General features: G+C 43.3%; 1 protein-coding gene across 1 annotated transcript in view; it reads left to right on the top strand.

Annotated features, from left to right (window-relative positions):
* The window catches only part of TRAF5 (TNF receptor associated factor 5), a 26,261-nt gene extending 228 nt beyond the window's left edge, over nt 1–26,033 (top strand). Inside the window, exons 2-12 of the mRNA XM_038761468.1 lie at nt 8,915–9,135; nt 11,678–11,902; nt 13,541–13,598; nt 14,251–14,352; nt 15,379–15,543; nt 16,635–16,712; nt 17,476–17,550; nt 19,382–19,474; nt 21,587–21,727; nt 22,761–22,929; nt 23,742–26,033. Coding sequence (XP_038617396.1) covers nt 11,679–11,902; nt 13,541–13,598; nt 14,251–14,352; nt 15,379–15,543; nt 16,635–16,712; nt 17,476–17,550; nt 19,382–19,474; nt 21,587–21,727; nt 22,761–22,929; nt 23,742–24,319 — 1,683 coding nt within the window. The 5' untranslated portion in view covers nt 8,915–9,135; nt 11,678 and the 3' untranslated portion in view covers nt 24,320–26,033. The remainder of the gene's footprint in view (nt 1–8,914; nt 9,136–11,677; nt 11,903–13,540; nt 13,599–14,250; nt 14,353–15,378; nt 15,544–16,634; nt 16,713–17,475; nt 17,551–19,381; nt 19,475–21,586; nt 21,728–22,760; nt 22,930–23,741) is intronic.

The following is a 26,033-nucleotide window of genomic DNA, read 5'->3' as shown; positions in this document are numbered from 1 at the left end:
CAGGAGCCCCGCAGAGGAGGGAGGATGCCGCTCGGAGAAAGGCGCGGAAACTTTTGCCTTTCCGCGGCTCCGAAAGGATTTTTCTCCCCAGCGGGCCGGGGACTTGTACATATCTATTCTATTTATTTTATTTTGTTAGTAGGTTTGGTTTTGTTCTCTGTCTCCCCCTTTTAGACCGTGAGCCCACTGTTGGGTAGGGACCGTCTCTAGATGTTGCCAATTTGGACTTCCTAAGCGCCTAGTACAGTGCTCTGCACATAGTAAGCGCTCAATAAATACGATTGATGATGATGATGATGACAAAGAGAGAGAGATAGAGAGATTCATTCATTCAATCGCTAGCTCTCTTCCTCCCTTCAAGGCCCTACTGGGAGCCCACCTCCTCCAGGAGGCCTTCCCAGACTGAGCCCCTTCCTTCATTTCCCCCTCGTACCCCTCTCCATCCCCCTCATCTTACCTCCTTCCGTTCCCCACAGCACCTGTATATATGTATATATGTTTGTACATATTTATTACTCTATTAATTTTACTCGTACGTATCTATTCTATTTATTTTATTTTGTTAGTATGTTTGGCTTTGTTCTCTGACTCCCCCTTTTAGACTGTGAGCCCGCTGTTGGGTAGGGACTGTCTCTAGATGTTGCCAACTTGGACTTCCCCAGCGCTTAGTCCAGTGCTCTGCACACAGTAAGCGCTCAATAAATACGATTGATGATGATGAGCCCCTTCCTCTCCCCCTCGTCTCCCTCTCCATCCCCACATCTTACCCCTTCCCTTCCCCACAGCACCTGTATATATGTTTGTACATATTTATTACTCTATTTATTTTACTTGTACGTATCTATTCTATTTATTTTATTTTGTTAGTAGGTTTGGTTTTGTTCTCTGTCTCCCCCTTTTAGACCGTGAGCCCACAGTTGGGTAGGGACTGTCTCTATATGTTGCCAACTTGGACTTCCCAAGCGCTTAGTACAGTGCTCTGCACACAGTCAGCGCTCAATAAATACGATTGATTGATTGATTGATTGATTGAGCACTTACTGTGTGCAGAGCACTGGACTAAGCGCTTGGGAAGTCCAAGTTGGCAACATATGGAGGCGGTCCCTACCCCAGCAGCGGGCTCACAGTCTAGAAGGGGGAGACAGACAACAAAACAAAACATATAAACCAAATAAAATAAATAGAATAAATATGTGAAAGGAAAATAAATAAAGTAAGAAATATGGACAAACATATATACGGGTGCTGTGGGGAGGGGAAGGAGGTAAGGCGGGGGAAGGGGAGGAGAGGGAGAGGAAGGAGGGGGGCAGGTGCAAGGTGGGGGAGCTCCTAGATGGAGGGGAGAGGGGGGGAAAAGAGCCGGGAATCGCGGTTGGGGAAATTAAGGGATGGGGGTTGAGGGTGAGCCCTCTGTTGGGTAGGGACTGTCTCTATGTGTTGCAAACTTGTACCTCCCAAGCGGTTAGTACAGTGCTCTGCACACAGTAAGCGCTCAATAAATATGAATGAGGGAAGAAGAGAAAGGGGGGAGATGAACCGTAGGCCGGAGATGGGGGCGGGAGGGGTGACCAGGGAGGGCTCAGGGAGAGAGGCCGGCCGAGGTGGGGTCCCGGGCCAGAGGACGGGAGGTGCGCCCTGGGGGCTGGAATAACACTAATTGGGGGATTTGCAAAACGCTTACTCCGTGTCAAGGACTGTACTAAACGCTGGGGCAGGTACGAGAGAATCAGACCCTTCACAGGACTCATAGTCTCAAAAGGTGAGGCACGGAGAAGTTCAGAGGTTTGCTCAAAGTCACACAGCGGGTAAGCGATGGAGGCGGGATTAGAACCCAGGTCCTCTGTCTCCCAGGCCCGTGCTCTTTCTATTAGGTCACGCTACTTCATGGATCATGAAGGGTCTCAACCGCGGGGAGGTTGGGCGCGGCCCGTCCCCCCCACCCCCGTGTTGTTAAGGAGCTTTTAGACTGTGAGCCCACTGTTGGGTAGGGACTGTCTCTATATGTTGCCAATTTGTACTTCCCAAGCGCTTAGTACAGTGCTCTGCACATAGTAAGCGCTCAATAAATACGATTGATGATGATGATGATGATGAGCTTCAGGCAAGGTCAATGCCCCAGTAGTTGCCTCACTTCCCACCCCTCCCTAATAATTTCAAATTCTCATGGTCTCAGGCTTCGACTCTCTTATCTGATGCAAAACTGCGCTAAACAGTACCTTCCACCAACATTTACTCGGGAGGAAAAAGAGGATCTCCACTGGGAATGACAGAAGTGTAGCAAACTAAATTATTGTACAAATGACATGGAAATTAATATGCTACAGCAGGAGGAAATTTTGGTTTGTTCACAGGTATAACTTTCTGACTGGGTTTTAGACACTGGAATAGGATGTTTTAAGTAGTAGAAATCATAGGTGGTGGTTGGCTTCCCTCCCTGGAAGTCTTTAAGAGCAGGCCAGGGGGGTTCATTTAGGTGTGGCACAAGGGCAGGTACCTTTTGACCTTACCAAAGTGATCTGTAGACCTGAAAAGTTTGAAAATTACTAGGTGAGCTGACTTATAGGAGTCCTTCCAGCCCCAGCCCGAGGAGTTTTAGGTCAGGACAGTGCTGGCAGAGAGGGGCGATCCTGCCATACTGTAGCGAGTGGCATTCTCTGAATGCCAAAGTTTCTTTATTGTGGTGCCAAGGGAAAGTAAAGTTCAGGGGACTGGATGAACGATCATGTTGGTGGTGTGGCAACTGCCAGTTGCTAGAGTGGTGGGAGGGAAGGAGCTACCCCTCTTCAGGGAGGGGGAAAGGGAAGATATAGGGGGAAAAGGACCCCAAATCTATCAGTGCCCATCTCTACATCACTTGTGTTTAGCTAGGGAGGGGAGAGGAAGAGGAAGGGGCTGGGGGGAAGAGAATCAGTAAAGGGAAGCAGACACATAAGGCGTGCCCTAGAGGTTTAAGAAGACTGATTTCCCTAAGGTCCCTGGGGATTAATTTGTGATTTGATTCTTGGCACTTCTCCAGCTTTGAAAAAATCTACTGCATCCGTAACAGAAGAGCTAATTCTGCCTCAAGGAGCCTATAGGAGCTCGTCACTGTACCTTACACTGTGCTGCGGGAATTATACAAAACATCCCTAGAAGAACTAGTGTTTTAAATTGGCAAGACTCAAATACGTTTCCTACAATCTGTATATCAACACGGACACACTACACAAACGTGCTGATCAGTTTAAATGTCAGTTACAAACATTTACTGAGCTTCCTTTGTATGTAGAGCATTGCACTGGACATTTTGGGGAGCTATGAAGGAAAAATAATTCATGGTTCCTGTATTTAAGGATCTTACAAAGTACCAAGGAAGATACTGCAGATATAATACTCGTAGCCAAAACATGTTTTTGCATTTAATTTCTGTCTCCATTTCCCATTTTTTCCCTACTTTTTGTGATGAAATGAATACCTCAGGTAAGTGAGGGTTAAGCAGAGGCATTGAAGAGGTGAAGCAAGCAGAGTTGGCCTAGCGGACAGAGCACAGGACTGGGAGTAAGGAGACCTGGGTTCTAATGCTGGCACTGCCATTTGCCTGCTGTGTGACCTAGGGCAAGTCACTTCACTTCTCTGTTACCTGTTCCCTCATCTGTAAAAAATAGGGATTTAATGCCTGTTCTCCCTCCCACTTAGCCCCAGGAGGGACATGGATTAGGGACATGGACATGGATCAGCGCTTAGAACAGTGCTTTGCACATAGTAAGCGCTTAATAAATGCCATCAGTATTATTATTATTATGGATTGTGTCAGACCTGATTATCTTGACTCTACCCAGTGCTTAGGCACACAGTAAGTGCTTAACAATTATTATTATTATTGTTATTATTATTAACGAGAAATTTTTGTGCCAGAAAAATTTGGAGCCTGAGGCTTTAAGCATGTAATTTTCCATTATTCTCAGTGGGAAGAGGAGGCAGCACAGGGGAGAGGACAGGTGATCCATAATGGGTTAGTGAAGGAAAAACTAATGACATAGGAAAAAAGAAAGGGATGTTAGCTTTTCCATCCACATCCATTAGAATGGTGTGAAGGAGGGTAATGATCACAGTGTTTCTCTGAACATCCTGTTTCCATTGATGGAGTCAGAACATTGGATTGGTTGGATCCTCTAGACTGTAAATTCAATATGGGCAAGGGCCGCGCTTGCTTTTTCTGTTGTACTGTACTCTCCCAAACGCTCAGTACAGTGCACTGCACATAATAAGTGCTCAATGAATACCCCTGATTGATCGATTGATCATTAGTCTGGCACAGTAATGGCACTACTTCCATTCTTGGGGAAGTGCTATAAATAACCTGAACACTGTTACTTCTTTCCTCTTCCTTCCCCAAAGTATCTGCTATTTCCAGGTAAGCCAAGATGTGAACACAGCTAGAGGTGGTGAGCTTGGATTTGGGGATGAATGTAACCAGAACTGCCATTTGGGCACCCTTAAAAGGGTAAGCACACTACTGGGCTCCTGGAACTCCAAGATTGCATTTGGGGCCTTGCCCAGGGTGCCACTGTTTTCCATCGTTCCATTGCTAGGCCACATTTCTTGAAACCTTCAATCATCTAGTCAGTGGTATTTGAGCACTTAACTGGGTGCAGAGCACTGTACTGAATGCTTAAGCATGTGAAGTTGGGCTTCGGTACATCCCCCAAACATTGCTTCTGCCTGAGCTGCTTGCAGCTGCCCCATTTCACCTCATCTCACAGCAGCTACTTGGGCATCCCGCTGGCATTCAATCTCCTCTTCTGCTTGGTCCGATGATACTGCACTGCTTCAAAGTGGCGTTAGTAGCCTGCCTTTTGATCCTCTTTCACTTCCTGAAAAAAAACCAGTAGTGTGACAGGTCAATTGATTTATTTATATTTCATAGCATTATACTGCTTAGTAAAAAACTCAAAGGAGAAAGAGTGGCAGAAGTTAACTAATGTTTTAAAAACAGTCACTCAGTGATATAAGTACTGCATTTCATTTCTGCAGTTTGATCACCAAAAGGGAAAGCTTAACCCAAGTAATCTTTTGGTTAGACTCAACCTCTCCCAAAGGACACTCATTCCATGAAGCTGTGAACTATTTAAATTGAAGAGATCAGTGACCTGTTCTTTATCTGTTTCCTTTGGACTGAGTTAAAGATGATCTAAAATTAGTCACTTAGATACTTTTGTTGTTAGTGTTTCAGAAACCCACTTTAAAATGATGTCTGAATGGAAAACACAAATGGTAGCATTACATTTAAATCCATCAAAATTTCTCTGAATAACTTTTTTGAGTGATATTTGTTAAATGCTTCCTACGTGCCAAGCACTGGGCCAAATAAAAGATATTCAGGTCAGGCACAGTCCCTGTCCCACATGTGGCTCACGGTCTAAGGAGGAGGGAGAACAGATATTTAATCCTCATTTTTCAGAAGAAGACACTGAGGCACAGAGAGGTTAAGTGACTTGCTCAGGGTCACACAGCATGCAAGTGGTGGAGCTGGGATTCGAACCCAGATCCCCAGACTCCCAGGCTTGTGCTCTTTCCACTAGGTCTCAGTGCTTCTCTTTGGTCATTTCATTTTACTCTACTGAGAAAGTGGCACCACATTGAAATATAGGCTGCCCTGACACAACCAGAAATGAGGAACTAGAGGAAATTTAGAGGAAATCACATTTCTCTTTAGAGGAAAGCAGAATGAAATTGTATCATTTGTATTCACAATCACCTGTGGTTCAGATACTGCCAATATGGCCCCCATGCCAGGGTTAGGTGCCCCCTGTCCTGCTGCTTCACATGGTGTTCACCCCATATTTCATCACTCCAGGAACACTGCATCTGCCAAGAAGTCACTACCACCCAATCTGAGGCAGGGATGGACTGGGACAAGGAGCAGGGAGGAGGTCGGGATAGTGTTGGCACCTGGAGAAGGGGGTTTGGAATGACAGACTGTAAGCTCCTTGTGGGCAGGGATCATGTGACCTTGGGCAAATCACTTGACTTCTCTGGGCCTCAGTTACCTTATCTGTAAATTGAGGATGAAGACTGTGAGCCCCATGTGGGACATGGACTGTACCTACCTCAGCGCTTAGAACAGTGCCTGGCACAATAGTAAGCGCTTAACAAATACCATTAAAAAAAAAAAACCTGTTTCAGTAACACCACAGATAATGTCAATGCTCCTAAAGTCCTGCATCTCCCGCCAGCTTTCTCCCTTGATTAGCAGGAGGCTCATTCCAACCAGAAGCCATGTGAAGACAGAAGAGCAACCACACATTCAACTTACCCACTAGACAAGATCAAAGATGATGAAAACTTCACATGCCCAGCCTGTGAGCCCACTGTTGGGTAGGGACTGTCTCTATATGTTTTCAACTTGTACTTCCCAAGCGCTTAGTACAGTGCTCTGCACACAGTAAGCGCTCAATAAATACGATTGATGATGAGGATGATGATGATGATATGTTGCCAGCTTGTACTTCCCAAGCGCTTAATACAGTGCTCTGCACACAGTAAGCGCTCAATAAATATGATTGATTGATTGATTGATAGCCTGAGAGTGGCTTGCCCTTCTTGGTAGCATGTGCCAATCTAAACCTAGATACACTAGTGACACTCCTACCTATTGCACACTTTTAGATGTAATCTAACTCACAACAGGAGTGGTGTGTGGACTGAGGAAACAACGAGTTTTAGATTGCACTAGCAAAAACGAACAACAATGGCAAAAAAATATTTTGTCTAGGTGTGGCGCATCACACCAAGGAAATCAGTTGCTATAGAATTTTACCCAGAGAAGCTAGCATTCCTTTGGAAAAACAACCAGAAAAAATGTGGAAAGAGGCAACTGTTTGCTAAGCTACAGAATAGAATCCAGTAGAACCAGGTAGAGTTGTTTTGGAGCAGATGGGATCTAATTATCTTTTTTGTCCTATTTGGTTTGTGTTCATAAGCATCACCACAGGTGCATAATATTTTATACTTCATTACTGAGATGAAAATGTATTAGGGAAAACTACAGAATTCATCACAGAAGAAAAGAGGACTCAAATATTTGAAGTTTGCCATACCTTCCCAAAAGAATCCTGAAATAGCCGAATTATGGAAATAACTGTACCGTTTCCTTTACATATGGTATTTCAAATTGAGAGGAAAGTTTTTAATAAGACTGAGCTTTAATTAATTCCCTTTAAGTAAGGGTTGCCTGAAAGTAAGAAGGAAACGGCTGGAAAGGTTTCATCAATTACAGAAACATAATTATTTTGAGGCCTTTTTGTGCTCATGATTGCACTGTCATCATAGAGCACAATAGATCCTGCCGGGAGAGACAGTTCCTCTCTGCAGGAGAGTTGGCACTTTGAGAGAGACAAAGCTTTTACTGGCTAGTGAGGGGATATTTAGGAAATGACTTTCATCATGGAGGCCGACTACAAGGGGATGATTGCCCCTAGAGCCTTTGGGTTGTAGAAGCCAAAGTATCATTTTGCTCTTCCTGAAGCATCTGGTTCCCCTGTTCATGGACTTCTAGGCTATGCACTCTTAATAATAATGATAATAATAACTGTGGGATTTTTTAACATTCACTATGTGCCAGGCACTGGAGTAGATACAAGATAATCCAGTCCCACATGGGGCTCACTGTCTAACGGGGAGGGAAAACAGGTACTGAATCCCCATTTTGCAGGTGAGGGAAGTGAGGCACAGCAAAGTTAAGTGAGGCACAGCAAAGTTAAGTGACTGGCTCAAGGTTATACGGCAGGTATTTGGTAGAATCCGAATTTGCACCCAGGTCATCTAACTCCCAGATTCATGCTTTTTTCCACTAGGCCACGCTGCTTTCCTAAAGCCCTCTTTTTGCTGCCAGGACTTATTTTAATTCAAATGTTGCCTATCCCCAACCTGGGCAGGGCCTTCCAAAATCAGCTCTGGGGAGGGATTGGCCCCGGCTGAGACTGGAAACACTCAGGCAGGAAGCGAAATGCTACTGGGTATCAGATCACCTGCCAAAGGGGCAAGCGATGGGCTGGAATGAGGAAGCCCCTGCCAGCAACACACTGAGAAGCTGAGTGGCCTAGTGGAAAGAGCACGGGCCTGGGAGCAAGAGGACCTGGTTCTAATTCTGGCTCTGCCAATTGCCTGCTGTGTGACTTCAGGCAAATCACTTCACTTCTCTGTGTTTCTGTTGCCTCATTTGCAAAGTAATGATTGAATACCTGCTCTCCTCCTACTTGGACTGTGAGCCCCTTGTGGAGCAAGAGACTGTGTCCCACCTGATTGACTTGAATCTGTCCCAGCGCTTAAAACAGTGCTTGACGCTTAACAAATACCCCAGCACTTGTATCTACCTCAGCATTTAACAAATACCATGAAAAAAAATGAAAACATAACAAAAAATACCATACTCGTACTTTCTTCTTCTCCCAGACTACTGGCAATCCCCTCACCCCTGCTTCAGAGTGAAAAGACAAAACTCATATTTTCTATTGTATTAAATGGAGCACTGAGAAAGTTCATTCAACTCCCAAAGTGCCTCACTCTTGCCCTGGGAAAATGATCCACTAAAAGAATGTGAGCCAGAAGCATAGAGGAGACAAGGAACCTTTTCAGTAGGCTTACCTGTCTTCAAGAAGTGGGCTAGCAGCAGGGACGCATGGTAACGTTGGAATAACTTCAAACAGAGAACAGAGTGTTATGGGAGCTCAGTATAGACTTGCTGACCAAACCAAATCTCAAAAGTCTAGGCAGGGTAACTTTTACAGAATGTGACTACACTGTGTCAGCATTCAATCTGCATTCTGGAAATCTCTGCCTTGAAAACAGTGGCCTTATCACCCTCTGTTTTATGTTCACCAAAAGACAGCTATTGACCATGTACTAATGCACTGCACCATGATTTGCTTTGTAGAGTTACCAATTAAGGAGAAGCAGTTCTTACCCAGAGTCTCTGGGCAGACCTCAGAATTACAACACAATTGGTTCCTGGAAAGTGCATCTTAAGTTGAAGCGTCGTATATTGGAACCAATTTTCTCATAGGAATGATGGTATAAATGGAGGATGAGTTCCTGAACCAAGGTCGGATATCCTACTTTCACTGAAATTACTCAGAATTGAGTCCTCGATTCCAGGTGAGTAACACAGCTAAATTAACATATTTATTTTGTATCAGAGAAATTCCACGAAAGGGCAGCTGGCTTTTCCTTCACTGGAAGTAAAATGGATGTAATGACGCTCTCTAACACTCTGACATTCATGTAACTCTTCTCCTAACCCCAGCCCGCTGGCCCCTTCAGCCACACTCCCTGTTCTCTTTAAATTTTACCCTCTTTCTGGTCCCTTTCCTCTCATTGCGGTTTTTAAGTTGGTTTCCCCATTTCCGTGCAGTTACCATGAACCCCCCCTTCCCACCCTTCCAACACACCACCTACTCCCCAGAGTTAATTGTGGTTTCTGTTAAGTGCTTAGTATGTGCCAAGCACTGTACTAAGCACTGGGGTAGATACATGATAATGAAGTCCCACATGGAACTCACATTCTAAGTGGGAGGGAGAACAGCTATTGAATTCCTACTTTGCAGATTAGGGAATTGAGGCACAGAGAAGTTAAGTGACTGTCTAAGGTCACACAACAGGTATGTGCCAGAGCTGGGATTAGAACCCACGTCTTCTGAGTCCCAGGCCCATAGCCTTTCCACGAGGCCATGCTTCTTCTCTGAGTTAATGACAAAAACGAGTTGTCAGTCAGTAGAGAGTCAGTCATTAGTATTTAGTGAGCGCTAAATACTAGTAGTATCTAGTGAGTGCTAAGTAAGTACTGTGAGCAGAGCACTGTACTTAGTCCTTGGGAGAGTACAATATAACAGTATAACCGACACATTCCTGACCCACAACAAGTTTACAACCTAGAGGGGAAGACAGACATTAATATAAATAAATAAAGATATGTACATAAGTGCTGTGGGGCCGGGAGGGGGAATGAATAAAGGGAGCAAGTCAGGGCTAAGCAGAAGGGAGTTCAAGAAAAGGAAAAGAGGGCCTAGTCAGGGACGGCCTCTTAGAGGAGATATGCCTTCAATAGGACTTTGAAGGGCTGGGGGGAGTAACTGTCTGTCAGATATGAAGAGGGAGGGCGTTCCAGGCTAGAGGCAGGACGTGGGCGAGAGTTCGGCAGCAAGATAGACGAGATTGAGGTACAGTGAGGTTAGCATTAGAGAAGTGAAGTGTGTGGCCTGGGTTATAGTAAGAGACTAGTATTGTAAAACTGAAACCAATGTATTGTAAAACCGAAAAAGAATGTAACTTTAGAAATGTTGTGCCATACATTATAATTCCAAATGCCTTTAATTATGGACAGCCTGTACCAGGGCAAAGCAGACAAACTATCAGAAAAACATGCCTACAAGGATAGACCCAGGAATAGATACACTAGGTAGGACTATGCATATGTGCATCTAGACACGTACATGACCCCAGAAGTAGGGGATCTGGGGGCATCTGTGGCAGTCATAGTAAGTTAGGGGTGTTTCATGGAGCTCTTATGGGGAATGTTGGCTGTTCCTTGGCTGCCCGAGGTTTGGAGGCAGGAAATGGATGAGCAGAGAAGGAGGGGGGAGATATCTGTCTGACTGGAAAGGTGAGACGGGGTTGTCTGTGCCAGAGTAGCAGGCCTAAATCTCATAGGAAGAGTGAGCCAGTTAGAAAAGGGCTGACTGGTATACTTGGTTATTCTCCCATTTGCAGATATCCCACTTGGCCCCCTAGTTCTGTCCACTTGGAAACCTTTAAATGCCATTTGTTTTAGATTGGGGGCAACCCTGCCATTCCTCAGTCAGAGGAAAGTCTGTTGCTTGTGAAATAGAGTCTAAGGTGTATCTGAGCAGCTGTGCTGAAGGCACAGCTCTGATACCCGTGGAAAGCAGCATGGTGTAGTGGATAGAGCAAGGTCCTGGGAGTCAGAAGTTCATGGGTTCTAATCCTGGTTCCACCACTTGTCTGCTGTGTGACCTTGGGCAAGTCACTTCACTTCTCTGTGCCTCAGTTACCTCATATGTAAAATGGGGATTGAGACAGTGAGCCCCACATGGGACAGGGACTGTGTCCAACCTGATTTGTCTGTAACCACACCAGCCTTTAGTACAGTGCCTGGCACATAGTAAGTGCTTAACAAATACTACAGTTATTATTATAACTGTCATGGAGTCCCACTCTCAGGGCACAGTTAGATACCCTCCCAGCTCACTGTTATGGAAGGGTCTGATGTTCTTCCCAGCAACTCAGTCTCTTCCAAACCCTAAAGACCTACCTCTAGCTTTAGACATAGTCCTGTCTGTTGCCAAGGGCCTGACATTATTTTAACCAATGAAAATCCCTGTTGCTGTAGTTGAATCCCATTTCCTCCTATTCCAGTCTCGATGGAGCATTTGTCAATCCCAAATTTCATAATGGTAAAGTGATTTGGGATCATTTTGTGCCCTTTATAATTTTTTTTATTATAAAGAGCCCTGGATGGTTTAGGGAGACCTAGAAAAACTTTGGGTCAGTTGGATAGTTTACGACAAAAACTCTCTATCCCGCGCTCAGAGCTCTGAACTAGGGCCCAGAAACACAGGTAGAACCTGAAGTTTGTTTTTATATTTTTTATTTTCCCTGCTGTTGGCTTGTTTTTTCTCAGCATGGCTTCCATGGGCTCAGAGGAACTGACCAGTGGCTCCAAAGCCTTCAGCCGCCAGAATTCCAGCAGCTGCATCTCTCTGGACTTTGAGCCTGACATGCAATATCAGTTTGTTGAGCAATTAGAAGAACGTTACAAATGCACCTTTTGCCACTCTGTCCTTCACAACCCTCACCAGACCGGCTGCGGACACAGATTCTGTCAGCACTGTATCCTGTCCCCGAGGTAAAAAAGAGGACAAAACTCTCCACCTTGCTGACAGTAAATGAGATTTGAAAAGGCCTCGCAGGCAGTCAGAAAAATATATCTTCATTCAGTCAGCCACTGAGTCAACAGTGAGATCCCATTACTAACCCCCAGAGGTGAAGTTAGGCTGAGATAGGGTTTTTTCCCTCCAAGGGTTGGTTTTATATAGAGAAAAAGGAGCATGATTATGAGAAGAGGCAGGTGAGGCCCAAATGCAGGTGAGGAGGAAGAGGAGAAGGAGGTATAGTGTAAGTGTTTGGTCAGTTTTCATCAGGAAAAACTAGCCCATCCCCAGATCTTACTTAGCTAGTCCCAAGAGACCTGGGATTTTCCCACCATTATCTCCCACCTGTTCCCTCTTAACAGCCGACAGACCTAGGGCAGAAAGTCAAAACCATATTAATAGGCTAAGAACCAGACAGTAAAAAAACTGAATATATCCAGCAATTACCTAACACAAACAAGTAAGCAAGCAACCGTGATCAGCCCTTACTGAAGCAAAAGCAACAATGGCTTGGGCCAAGTACAGTCAGTATATTTTGAAGAAGCCCAAAGGCCCTCAACTGGTAAATGGGGGAAATTCATTAAAGATGGGGCCAGCCTTTCATTATCTGTATTGAAAACAAGCCAATTAGCTTACTAAAAATAGTACAGTTCCTAAAAATAGATCCTCTCCTTTCTCCACCCCAAGGAAGCTGCCAAGCTGTTCAGTTTTTCCAGTCTGTGATAAAAGCTGCAGGCAGTGGGAGGGTGAGAGTGAGAGAAGTGTAAATAGGTTTTCCTGAGACTGCGTATTCACATCATGATCTCAGCTAGTGAAGATTTGTTGTGTGGTATAGGATTGTGTTCTCCAAAACCAGAGTTCTAAATTTAAAAATAATCTCCACTTGTCCAAAGCTGCAGTTTCCAAATTCACTCAGTGCTTCCACTCTACTTTCTTGGGGAAAAAACAGCTAGTGGGAAAAACAGCTAGTCAGGGGAAAAAAAACACTAGACAAAGGAGGCAAAAGATGAGGGTTGCATTCCTAGCTCAATCAATGGCATGTATTGAATGCCTACTGTGTGCACAGCACTTTACTAACTCTCTCTTAACTGACTACTGAATGACTGTGCCAATCTCAATCTTTCTGTCCCTCAATTTCTGGGAAATGGAGTTGCTCCCAGAAGTATGGTGGGTATTTTGCATAAGGGATTTTACGAAGATAAATGAGATAACTTGGGGAGCACTGTGAATGCCATATTGGCCCTCACCAACATAATTCAAGGGCTTTCTTCCATTCCATTATCAAGGCCCGTGAACTGGATTATGGTTGTGGATAGTAAATCACCATAAAATGGGGAAGATGGCTTTGCCCCTATCAGGGCAGCGCTAGAAAACAATCCCAGAGCCTGTTTGGGTGATGAAGGTAAAGAACCCAGATGGTAGATCTTGAGAGAGCCACTGAAGCTGTTGTGGTTCAACTTTCAGAAGGCAGGTTGCCAGCAGATGAAAGCTTAAAAGGTCTGTTGTGGATAACTACTATCATTAACAGTTTAGGAAAACTGTGCTTAAGAAAAAGGATACCAGTTTTCAAAGTTAACACCCATCCTTTGGTTTGTTTTTTTTTTTTCATCTAGAGAATTAAACGACTTTCCCACCTGCCCTATAGATAAGAAAATTATACAGCTCCAGGAGGTAAGGAAATCACTGTCTTTACCCAACTGCATGCTGGCTCCTGCAGAAAAAAAGTCTGAGTCCAGCCAGAGCCAGCAATTGGGAGGGTGGGACATTCCTGCTTCCCCTTTCTTGATGGGGCATGAGGAAAACAGCAGGATGGAAATGTTTCATGGAATATGTCTACACCCTAACAGCCTGGAACGGGAAATATATTTGACACAATTGAACACGGTGTTTGGTTCAAGAAAAAAAATCCATATATATTCTAGGGTTGGAACACCATATGCTCTAGAATTTGGGCAAATAATTCACTGCACTTCACTACTGTAGAAACAACTTTCCCAGGTCTTAGTACTTAATATTAGAAGATGCTTTTAAGGCAACATCTTTGTAGAGGTTTCAGCGTGAAAGAACATGGTCAACCTTAGCTTCAGCTGAATTGCCACCTGCGAGAGATTCTCCAGTGTGCTTTTGTGATCAATATTCTTCAGAAACTTTTTCCAGCGAATGGTGAGGTCATCCACTGTTTATTTTTCACGATTCAATCATGCTCATTGGCGTCCTGGAAGCTCTTATTTACATCTAGACCCAATGCCTCCATGATCTGAAGTGTCTTCAGGGATGTGGGTGGCAGGAAAAGGAGGGTATGACTCGGTGCCTTTTTTGGCAGGTATTTAAAGATAACTGCTGCAAACGGGAAGTTCTCAACCTGCAAGTGTTTTGCAAGAATGCTCCTGGCTGCAACTCCAAGGTGATTCTTGGACGATACCAGGTTAGTATGAAAGCGTTTGCATTTACAGTCAATCCTGGTGAAATATCCAAGTGTTAAATGGAAATGGCACAATGAAAATATTACAGGTCTGCCATAGCAGGACCACATCAGTGATAGTCCCAGGGAAAATTGATAAAATCATCATGTCTCAAGCGCAACCATGAATTGTCTGAAGACAGATGAGACTTTCCCTCCAACCTTCATATTTCACTTTCCACCACAGCACTAAACCTACCAGGAGAGCCAAGGATGAGCAGACCAGTAAGCTATCAGGAGCCCAAAATGGGGTTGGGGGTACAAAATTAATTAGCTGCAATCCCAACGCTCACTGTGGGATAAATATGTATTGGGAAATAGCATGGGCCTGGGCTCCTCTGACTGGCTGGGTTCTTATCCCGTCTACATCGTTTGCTTGGTGTGTGACCTTGGGTAAGTCACTTAACTTCTCTGTGCTTCAGTTTCCTCAACTGCAAAATAGGGATTCAATACCTGTTCTCCCTCCTACGTAGACTGTGAGCCCCATGTGGGACAGGAACTGTGTCCATCCTGATTAACTTTTATCTAAGGGAACTCTTAGAACAGTGCTTGACACATATTATGCACTTAACAAACACCGTTAATATATATGACAGCAGCCGTAGTAACATTGCAGGGATTTTGATCGCCACTATCACGCATTGTCTAATAAGATCTCTGTGTGACTTCCACTCCCTTAGTACTTCCAAGACACTGAGCCCCAGGAATGTTTAAGACGTGTCCTAAATTCCTTGCCCCGACTCTCAAACCCATGTAGGGCCCCCTCTGCTTTGCCAAGCGATTAGCTTGGGTACTGCTGAAGCCCCACTTGCTGTAACGCTTACATGTAATTGTAACTTCTTTAATTGAAGGAGGTATTAGATGTATAGACAGTTATAGTCTCACCACTTTTCTTTCTGTTTTCTGTATTGATACGTGCTTGGTTATGACCCTGCCTGGCTCTTTGCCACCGTGTCACTGATTAACTTTGTTTCATTACTGTGTTGACAGGATCACCTTCAGCAGTGCTTGTTTCAGCCTGTACAATGCTCTAATGAGAACTGCCAGGAAGAAGTTCTCCGGAAAGATATGAAAGATCACTTAGGCTGCCATTGTAAATTTCGAGAGGAGAAATGCCAATACTGCCAAAAGTATGTTGTGGCAATCAATTTACAGGTAAGATTTCATGTTCCATTTTCAAACATTTAGTGTAGAGCAGTGGGCTGAATGTTGAACAAAGAATGGATTTCAGATCAAATCAGGGCTATGATGATTTCAGCTGGTGGAATGCCCCTTGGAAGTCTAAGGGCCAGGGTCTGGCAGGTATCCATGCCCGGTCTTTTACAGGGTCCCTGTGTCACTTGGATATGAGCAGCTCTTGCTCTGGAGTAATTTGGTACAGGGGACTCTGTGGTCAAGGGTGGGGACATTCAACATGAGTGAGGTTTGAGGGAGAAATGTGGGGAGTCCCCCAGCTTCCCGGAGTTTGTAAAGGTCAGGGAGGGTGGGGTGATGGCATTTCCTTGAGTCACCACTTCCGCCTCACCAATCTTCCTCATTTCTCTCTTCCCTACCTCCCCTGATTTAAAACATTTGGTGTAGATTACATCTGCACTGTCTGCCTTAATTGTCAAAGATGCCACACAACAGGGAGGCAGCCTCAGTCAGCTTCAAATTCTCCTCTTCCAGGAGGGGCTCCTTTCAGGGGGCAGGAGGACAGGCCCACGGGCTCCAGGGTCCCCTCTGGAGCCACTTTCCTTTATTTCTGTTTCTCCATCTGCTCCACCTGTTCTCGATAATAATAATAATAATAATAATGGCATTTGTTAAGCGCTTACTATGTGCAAAACACTGTTCTAAGCGCTGGGGGAGGAATACAACGTGATCAAGTTGTCCCACCTCGATCCAGGTGGTCAGTGACTGGCTCCTCCAAGTCAACCCTAATCACATGTACAAATATGTTTGTACATATTTATTACTCTATTTATTTTACTTGTACATATGTACTATTCTATTTATTTTATTTTGATAATATATTTTGTTTTGTCGTCTGTCTCCCCCTTCTAGACTGTGAGCCCTCTGTTGGGTAGGGACCGTCTCTATATGTTGCCAACTTGTACTTCCCAAGCGCTTAGTACAGTGCTGTGCACACAGTAAGCGCTCAATAAATACGATTGAATGAATGAATGAATGCCCTCTACAGACAAAGCAGCATACATGGTGGGAAGGTTTCCCTGACTAGGCTAAGCTTGACTTTTCTTTTTCAGAATCATGAGGAGAATTTTTGTCCTGATTACCCAGTGTCTTGTCCCTTCAGCTGTTGTCAGATCATTCCAAGAACAGAGGTACTGAGAAAGCTGAAAATTTCCAATGGATGGCTTCAGTGATCTACTGTGGATATGTATATTATACATATATATAAACATAAAACACTTGGTGGTGTGTGTGAGAGCAGGAGCCGTGAGAGCTGTCCTTTGTACTTTAAGAAGTGGTAAAAAAATCACGTACTGGTGTGAGTGAGACTGAAAAGTCCAATACAGGACCTCCTACACGCTTTGGACTAATACTTTTTCACCAGAGGCTTGTTTTCTTCTCTCAGACTTCCATCTACTTCCTTCTTCTACCATCTCCCCACCACAGCATCTTTTTGTCCGTTTGCTATCCACCTGGCATTTGTTCCCACCCATCCAAGGGTCTCACCCCTCACCACTGGGCCAAAAGGATGGTAGGGGTGGTAGGTTTCCCAGGCTTGATACTTAGGGGATTTGTGGTCAAGGATGAAGAGGTTTTTACAGTAATTGCGAAGAACTATGGAGTGGGAAAAAGGGAAAGCTAAGAAAAACAGTCTTCCATGGGTTCAGGTATACCAGTCCTGAGCTGGCTCTGAATTTGTTTTCCTCCTCTCTCCAAACCCCTCCCCTTGTTCAGTCCCAGCATAATGCACCACTAGGACCCTTTTGGCTTTAATAATTCTTGTTTATGTGTGCTTTTTTTACGGTATCTCGCTTTCACTCACTCCTACTCCTCTTGATGAGATGGGAGGCTTACAAAGTCTATGGTGAAAATCAATAATGCATCACTACAGTCTGAGGCTCTTACTCTCAACAGGTTGATGAGCATATCTCTGTGTGTCCTGAAGCAGAAGAAGATTGTCCCTATAAACAGTATGGCTGTCTTGTAAAGGTATGGATTGCTCCTTTTCAGCTATATACTGCTTTGCAAGCTTTCTACTTTTCCTTTTCTTATTCTGTCCTGCCCTCCTACATCTATCCTCTCTTCTGTGTCTCTTTTACCTCTCCTACAGTACTCCTGTTATCTGCCCTTCTCCTTTTCTCCCCTTCTCTTCCCCTCTGCACACCTCTTCCCTTTGTCTTCCCTTTCACTAGATAACTGACTACTGCCTAGGTGTTGTCCCTCTCCCTCTGTGTGTGGGGATCTGGGTCACACCTGTAAGAAGCATGAGCTTTTGTGCTAGTGGATCTTCTCAACAATACTTTTTGCTGTTTACATGAGCTTTCTGCACATCTCCTGAATCTACCCTGTCCCCTCCATCCATAAGAACTGCCACTTAGGTACAAAGGTCCAGTCATATGGCTAGAGAACACTATCAGTCTCCTCACCGGTATCCCTGCCTCTAGCCTCACCCCTCTCCAATTTACACTACATACTGCTGCGTGGGACACTTTCCTGAAATGTCAAAATCTACATACATCACTCTGCTTCTCAAAACCCTCCACTGGCTCCCAAGGCTCTTCACATCAAGCAAAAACTCCTCACAGTTGGTCTCAAGGCTCTCCACCCACTCATCCCACCATACCCCCCTCTCTGTCTTCACACACTCCTCCTATCCCGCTCTATTTCTCCCACGCTAATGAACTGAACTGTGCTCTTGACTCTCCTGCCTCCATCTTCTCACTCACTGTTCTGGCTTGGAATGACCTTCTCCCCAAATCTGACAGACCACAGCCTGAATGAAAAGTCTTCCTGAAAGCCCACCTCTCTCCACATTCCTTCCCTGGTCCCCAGTATTCTTAGTTAGGTAAGCCCATCAGCCATCTCTAGTAGTTACGTACAGATACATACCTATCCTCAGCATCTATGGATATATATTTATTCAAAGATACATTCAATTATTTATTTTCATTACTCTGTACTTACTTTGATGTCTGTCTCCCCACGTTAGAGTGTAAGCTCCTTATAAAGTCAGGGAATATCACTTGCTTACTTTGTACTTCTCAGGTGTTTAGTATAGAGCACTGCACCTACTAGTTGCTCTATAAATAGTATTACTATTCGCCCTGTAGATTGTAAGCTCCTTGTGGGCAGGGATCTTGTCTACCAACTCTGTTGAATTGTACTTTCCCAAGCACTTAGTACAGTGCTCTGCACATAGTAAGTGTGCAATAAATATCACTGATTGACTGATTGACGAGAGAGCATAGAAATCAAGGTCTCCATCCAGTGATGATTCTGAACAATTTCCTGAAAATCTGGGGATAGCCCAGTGATTGATGACTTCAGCTGCCTCCAACTTTGACCTTGTGGGAAAATTGAATGCAATAGTGGAACCTGTGGCCACCGCTCCTGGCTTGGACAGCAATCATAAAGCCAAGTTTAAAGTAACCCACTGTCAAAGGTGGCAACTCTACCAGAAAGGAAAGAATCCAGGTTTTGAAAAGTAGGAGTCCAGGAGCCACCTGGAAAATGTATCCATTGCTTTTACTATTAGTAGCAGAATGGAAGGAAATTCAGAAAAAAGCCATAACCCGCTGGTTCTTCTCTTTCCCTGTGGTACCCTTTACAGTGGCTTGACCAGCTTTTACCTTTTTATCCTCCCTTTTGAAAACCCGCTACTTGCCTTCACATCATCTTGCATGATCAAAGCCAGCATAAGATGTTAGGGCTGTTTTTTATAGAGAAAATTCCAGCTTCCCCATGTCTGAAACATATAGGGAGCCCATCTGATACTTTGTATTTTAATTGCTTCTTTTTGATGTTTGTTTTTGCTCCCAAGGATAAAAGGAGGAATCTTAGGGAACATGAGAACGCTGCCTTGCGGGAACACATGCTCCTGGTTTTAGACAAGAATTCAAGATTAGAAGAAAAGGTATACGCTTCTCCTGGCAGGCTGGGCAGAGGGGAGGCTGGAAGGAGAGTTGGTAGAGAGTGGGCTGATGATTATAGGCTATAGTATCCCCCACAGAGGGAGTGGGGTTGGACAGAGAAGAGGGTCAGGCAATCTCAGACAGTGACTGGAAACAGAGAGAAAGCAGTAGGGATGCCAACCCCTGCTTTTAGGCAGCTACGACCCAGGAAACAGAAATGCTATGACATATCCAGCTTCTTTTTATCTATTTATATTTCACTATACTTTTGTCTCAGTCCATTTTAACCAGATATATATGTGCATTTACCTGTTTGAAGGGGGCCCTGCTGATGACGAATTTTATCGCACTGTCAGCTGTCCACGTGTGGTTTTTCTCATCATGGTAGTGGGTTGTGCTGAGTTGCCTACACTTTCTTACTTGCTTCTTCTGAGACCATCAGCGAGCATTCTGAGGCAGTTGCCTAGGGTTTAAGGATGCAGTCTGTCAGCCAAGAAACAGAATAGCTCTGTGCATCCTTCTCAGAAGCATGTGGCTTGGCAATGCTCTCATCCATTGAATATGCTGTTGTTGAATGAGGGACTCCCACATTCCAATCAGATCCTTTTATTCCCTCATCTTCAAAATCTTACTCTTTCTTTCTTTGACGATGTGAATTTCTTTGCAAAAATGAAGCCAAGAGAAATCCTTCATTCTGGCAGACTTGCTAATAAATTTCGTTTATTAAAGAAAATTCAAAACTTGATAAAGCCATTTTGCTTTTTTCTGTGCCCTGCAGTCCAAATACAATGTGCAACAATTTTCTTCTTGCTGAATGCAAGGAGTAAGAAGAATTCTCATACATTCCAGTAAAATGAGAATATTGCACCCAGTTCTCCCAGTGTCCAAGTTTTTCTTTTTGTAGTAAGAGAAGCAGCATGGCCTAGTGGCAAGAACACGGGCTTGAGAGTCAGGGTTCTAATCCTGGCTCTGCCACTTGTCTGCTGTATGACCTTGGGCAAGTCACGTAACTTCTCTGTGCTTCAGTTACTCCATCTGTAAAATGGGGATTAAGACTGTGAGACCCACGTGGGACAAACTGATTACCTTGTGTCTATCCCAGTGCTTAGAACTGTGCTTGGCACATAGTAAGCACTTAAGAAATACCATCATTAGTAGTAGTAGTAGTCGTATGCTGGGCACTTTGGGAGGAACATAAACTCTTTCAAGCCATTAGGGGTATTTAGTGCATCATGGAGACTTGTACCCAATCTGCCTTAGAAAACCATCCACACATGCCATGAAGAAAGCTTACTCACCAGGCCTGACCCGCAGGTACCTGTGGATCAGGTCGGGTAAATTTTGGGTAAAGAAGGGTGGGCAGGGAGCTGCCTATATATCCTCCGTCTGCTCCTTCTCCATTCCCTCCTTTTGCCTTCGCCTCAAAGCAGAGGATGCAGGCTAGGACCAAGGCAAGAGAGGGAGAGTTGAGGCAGGACTATAATCTATCTATATTTTAGATTGAGAACCGCACAAAGTACAGGGACCATGACTAATTCCCATCTGTGTATTCTCTCCCAATGCTTAGTACAGTGGAAGTACACAGTTACTTACACTGTAAGTACTTAAATACTTTTGCTATTGCTACTATTCATTCATTCATACTATAATAGCTAAGGAAATAAACCATTAGTCTAAACTGGCATCTATTATTTTTAAATAAATGTATTTAAAAAATAAAAGATAGTCAAAAAAGAAGAACCCAAAGGTCTGGCCCTAAGAGGAATCAAGCAAGGAAGAATTGAATTACAATTGAAATTGGCATCAGGACTCGTGCTTTTCTAGCTAGCTGAGGGCAGGGAATGTGTTCACCAACTCTGTTTTATAGCACTCTCCTAAACACTTAGTACAGTGTTTTGTGCACAGTAAGCACTCAAAAAATATGATTGATTGACTTAGGTAACTTTTCACTGTTACTAAATATGCTATTACCATGACACTTGAGTAAAGGAGAGAAAATTTTGTTGTTCCATTTGTGGAACTTATTTATAAAGCTTGCTTACTTTTCCCTAAGACTGGTATTGTTATATGCCTTTCAAAATGGCCTGATTTTTCTTCTCATATTCTCTTTTTAGATTTCAGACCTACACAGGAGTTTGGAAGTTAAAGAACTTAAAATTCAGCAACTAGCAGAGATGGTAAAGAAATTTGAGAAGGAATTCAGGCAAGTTATGCAGCTGTTTAGCAAAAATGGTAACTTGCTGGCAAATACCCAGGTGAGGCACTGGTTTTTCATTTAAGGTGAGTCTTTCCTCACATTTGCCTGCATAGGTTGACAGTGGCTTATTTAGTTAATATTGGAGCAATATTATTTCCTGGGCTCCAGGTTCACTGCCTGAATCTGTTTCTGTGCATTTTAGAGGCTACAGAATGAACCCCCGTAGAAAGAAAATATTGCCCTTTTTTAAACATACTCACTGCAAAGGCTAAAATTCTTTGGAAATTAAGGATGTTAATGGATTCGCTGTGATTTCTCATGTCATTGTGATGACTACAATGAATAACCGCTACAGCATATACCTTTGAAAATATTCCATAATTGATGTCCATATAAACCTCAATGTAGTCCATGACTAGAGGAGGACGTACAACTCTGATTTCCTATGTATGTTTGAGAAAATGGAAACCTGTCTGATCTCCATCCCATTTCCAATGATTTATGGGCTGATGGAGAAGAGGAATAGTTCTGTTTGATTGTATTCTCCTTAGAGTCCAGAAGAGCCGGGATCACAGCGCTGGCAGCAACTACAAAAGGGCCAGATATCCATTTTCCCATTCTTAGCATTCAGCCCCAAACTTCTGGATCTGTCTCCCTTTCCCCATCTCCTCTTCCCCCACCCACAACCGTTTACCTGGGTATTAACTCTTGCAGGAAGTGGGAAAATGAACAAGGAGCAAGGCTCAGATGTTATGGGCTCTGTAGTGTTAACAATGGGAGGGAGGGAGGAATGGATTACTACTGAGGAAAAAGAGAAATGGGGAGGAAAGAGAAATGAAGAAAATGAGGTGAAAACAGAATTGAAATGAATTGAAAGGTAGTTAAACAAAGTGGGGAACGTGGAAGAAAGTCAAGAGGAAAGCTGGAAGATCTATGCAGGGGAGTCTCTTTTTGAATTTCCTCATCTAATTATTTTTGATAAGTTTCAGCTATGCCACTCAACATCCTTATAGAAATATTTTAGTATTAAAGGATTACTAGGGTTTTGATGAAAGTCTTTTTCAATTTTATGATCCACCTTAAACTGGAAGATTCTCGCCACTCACATTGATAAATCTACCTGGCTGGAAACACAAGTAAGGCAGTTATTACATATGGCTAACCAGCAGCAAAGCAAATTTGACCTGAAATCACTGATGGAGACCATTGATACTGTAAAGCAAAAGATTGCCCTGCTGGAAACGTATGATCAGCGACTAGGTATGGCCTATCTCTTTGTTTTTTGGGTTACTTTAAGACTGATACAGTGCTATCCCATTACTAGGTATATGAAATGGGAAGCTAGCCAAACTACCCCTATTGAAAGTTGGGTTCTTCAACTCCACTGTATAGTCAGTTTTCCTGTAATGGGGGTTTTATTCTTCATAACGTCTCATAAATACTTGCATTAAGACACTCAGTACTCACACCTTTGTCTAATGCCACACATATGCACAGACATTTCTTTTGACATCACATTGTGTTCTATCCAGACAGATGCATGTTGTTGGAAAAAATGATTTCTTAATTACCCAACAACTTTCTATCCAAAATGCAAGGTGGGAGAACTAATTTACAAGGCAAGAAGTGAGAAACCCATGAATACAACTGGAGTTCATGTGACAGCAATACTAATTAAAATGAGGCTTACAGTGGGTCAAAGGGTGCGCAAGTGTGGGTGTCTAAAGGCTAGAATGGGGAGTGGAAATAAGAGCCATGGTGGAATAGAAAAGATTGGTGGTGGGGAGGGATGGTGCTGTTAAAGGGCAGAGAAGATTGAACATGATTCTGGATATATACCATTACTACCAAGAGAATTAATGCAGAAAACTTGGGGAATTTGGTATCAGAGCCATATTTTCAAGGGCCCTGCACACATTTCCCAAATCCCAGTTCACCAGGATAAAATGTCCACTTCACAACCTTAACAGCTGGATGTGGGTTCAGAGAATTGAAACTCTTACTTGAATAATGATAGCTCTGATTAAGTGGAATTTCAATAGTGCTTTTTTCATTTATTTTTTTCCATGTAGTTGTTTTGAAAGACCAGACCAAACAACATGATGCCCACATTAATGCTCACAAAGCCCAACTAAATAAAAATGAAGAACGATTTAAATTGCTGGAAGGGACCTGCTATAATGGAAAACTGATCTGGAAAGTGACCGATTACAAGATGAAGAAAAGAGAAGCAATGGAGGGACGCTCAGTTTCTATATTCAGTCAGCCTTTCTACACCAGCCGCTGTGGTTACCGGCTTTGTGCGAGGGCTTACCTAAATGGGGATGGGTCGGGGAAAGGAACTCACCTCTCTCTCTACTTTGTGGTGATGAAAGGAGAATTTGACTCATTGCTACAGTGGCCTTTCAAGCAGAAAGTTACCATGATGCTTTTGGATCAGAGTGGCAAAAAGAACCACATTGTGGAGATCTTCAAGGCTGATCCCAATAGCAGCAGTTTTAAAAGGCCTGAGGGGGAAATGAACATTGCTTCAGGCTTTCCCCGCTTTGTGGACCATTCCATGTTGGAAAATGTCAAGAACACTTTCATTAAAGAAGATACGCTGTTCATGAAAGTGGTTGTGGATTTAACTGACCTTGAAGAACTGTAGATAGAAGCCAGGGGTGGTTATTGTCATAGTGTTGAGGAAAGAAGCTTTTATGTTTTGAGCATCTGAGGTCAGATTTAGTTACCATAACAGTACTGAACTGGATTTCTTCAAGCTGTGGCTCTATTAAGGTTCTTGGTCTTTGGATTTTGTCGAAAGATGCTGAAGAGTCATCATCTATCTGTTAACAGGGTGATAAAAAACATATTGAAAGACAGAATCTGGTAGATTTAGCTAATGACTTATTTAGCCTGTATCTTTAAGACTGATTTTCAGCCAAGAAAACATTCCTCCTCAATAGTATTGTGCAGATTTGGTTACACACTTAAAAGATGTCAGACCTGAGACCATACCAGCAGTTCCTTTAAAATCTTCAGAGACTCTGCCAGAAATCCACAAATTCAGAAGAATGAAAATGACAGCAGGAAAGTCAGATGGCTTCAGTATATCCCATAGAGGGGGAAAGAAAGCATGGCTAATGGTCACTGGGATAGCACTTCGGGTAGGATATCAGGCAACTTAGTTACTATGAAAACAAGAAGGATTCTTGGCCAATATTTTTGGGAAGAGTTCTGAAAATTAAGTTTGAAAGATTGAAAACTCTATTAACTTTGAATTTGAAAATAGGAAACAACCTGGATGATGGGAAAGAGGAACAAGGAACATTAAAAGCCTTGGGCTTCAGTGCCTGACTGAGAAGAGTATTCAATCAATGGGATTTTAAAATTACTTTGCGCAGAGCACTACATTAAGCATTCCAGTCTGATAATCTTGTGTCTAACCCCAGTACACAGCACAGTTCTTGGCTCATAAAAAGCACTTATCAAATACCATAATTACTATTTTTAGAAAACAGTCTTACCCTGAAGGTGCTTACAATCAAATGGGGGAGTCAAAAAGAGATGTTATTTACAGAGAGTAGCAGGGGAAGGAGATGATTATAATGTGATATGGGTACAGAAAGCAGCAAAAACAATAGCAAAACATCTATCCTGAATTCTTATTGGATCACTCACTACTAGACAAGATCTGAGCAGTTATACCATTGTAGGAAATTTCTTGCCATTCTCCTAGGTGGGCACAGGATTCAGGCAAGGTACTGTGAATGAAAGTGGTTAAGTGTTCATCATGTATATAAAGTGCTCAAGTGCACTTGGATTTGTAAATTTTGTTATTACGACTTTGTGCTAATGCCAGAACGGCAAAAATGCAGTGTTTTGCAGAGTCTTGTGCTTAAAAGCTCAGTGTTTTTTTTTAATTAAAAATAACCTCTCAAAGGCACATAAAGGAAAGTGGCAGAAGGAAGCTTTAAAGCCACTCCCTGATATGATCTACCACAGCAACCTCTGCATCATCAATTGGAAAAAAAAATGTCGTAAACTATATGTAAATATCTTCAGGGTCTGAGGGAAGATTCAAAAACCATCTATGAAACTTGTAGAATGATGAAAATAATTATAATGCAGACTTTTAAGAGGGCCAAATAACTTACATAGAAATATGTAATTGCTCATCTATTCTAGAGATCCCCAATATTAACTTCCCTGGGAATTGTGTGACAAAGGATGGTGGTTTACAGAGCAAACATTCTCAGGTAATCTTTGAAAGCACTGTAATTTTGACTAGTTCGTAGAATACTGGATACTGCAAAAGCACAAACACATAGCCGTGACTAGTTTGGTGTAAATCTGACAAACATTTAAATAAAAATGTCAGA

The sequence above is a fragment of the Tachyglossus aculeatus genome, chromosome 19 (assembly GCF_015852505.1).
Source record: "Tachyglossus aculeatus isolate mTacAcu1 chromosome 19, mTacAcu1.pri, whole genome shotgun sequence".
In the NCBI taxonomy this organism is placed as follows: domain Eukaryota; kingdom Metazoa; phylum Chordata; class Mammalia; order Monotremata; family Tachyglossidae; genus Tachyglossus; species Tachyglossus aculeatus.
Note: the sequence above shows the minus strand (reverse complement) of the source record. Positions and strands in the feature narration are given on the sequence as shown.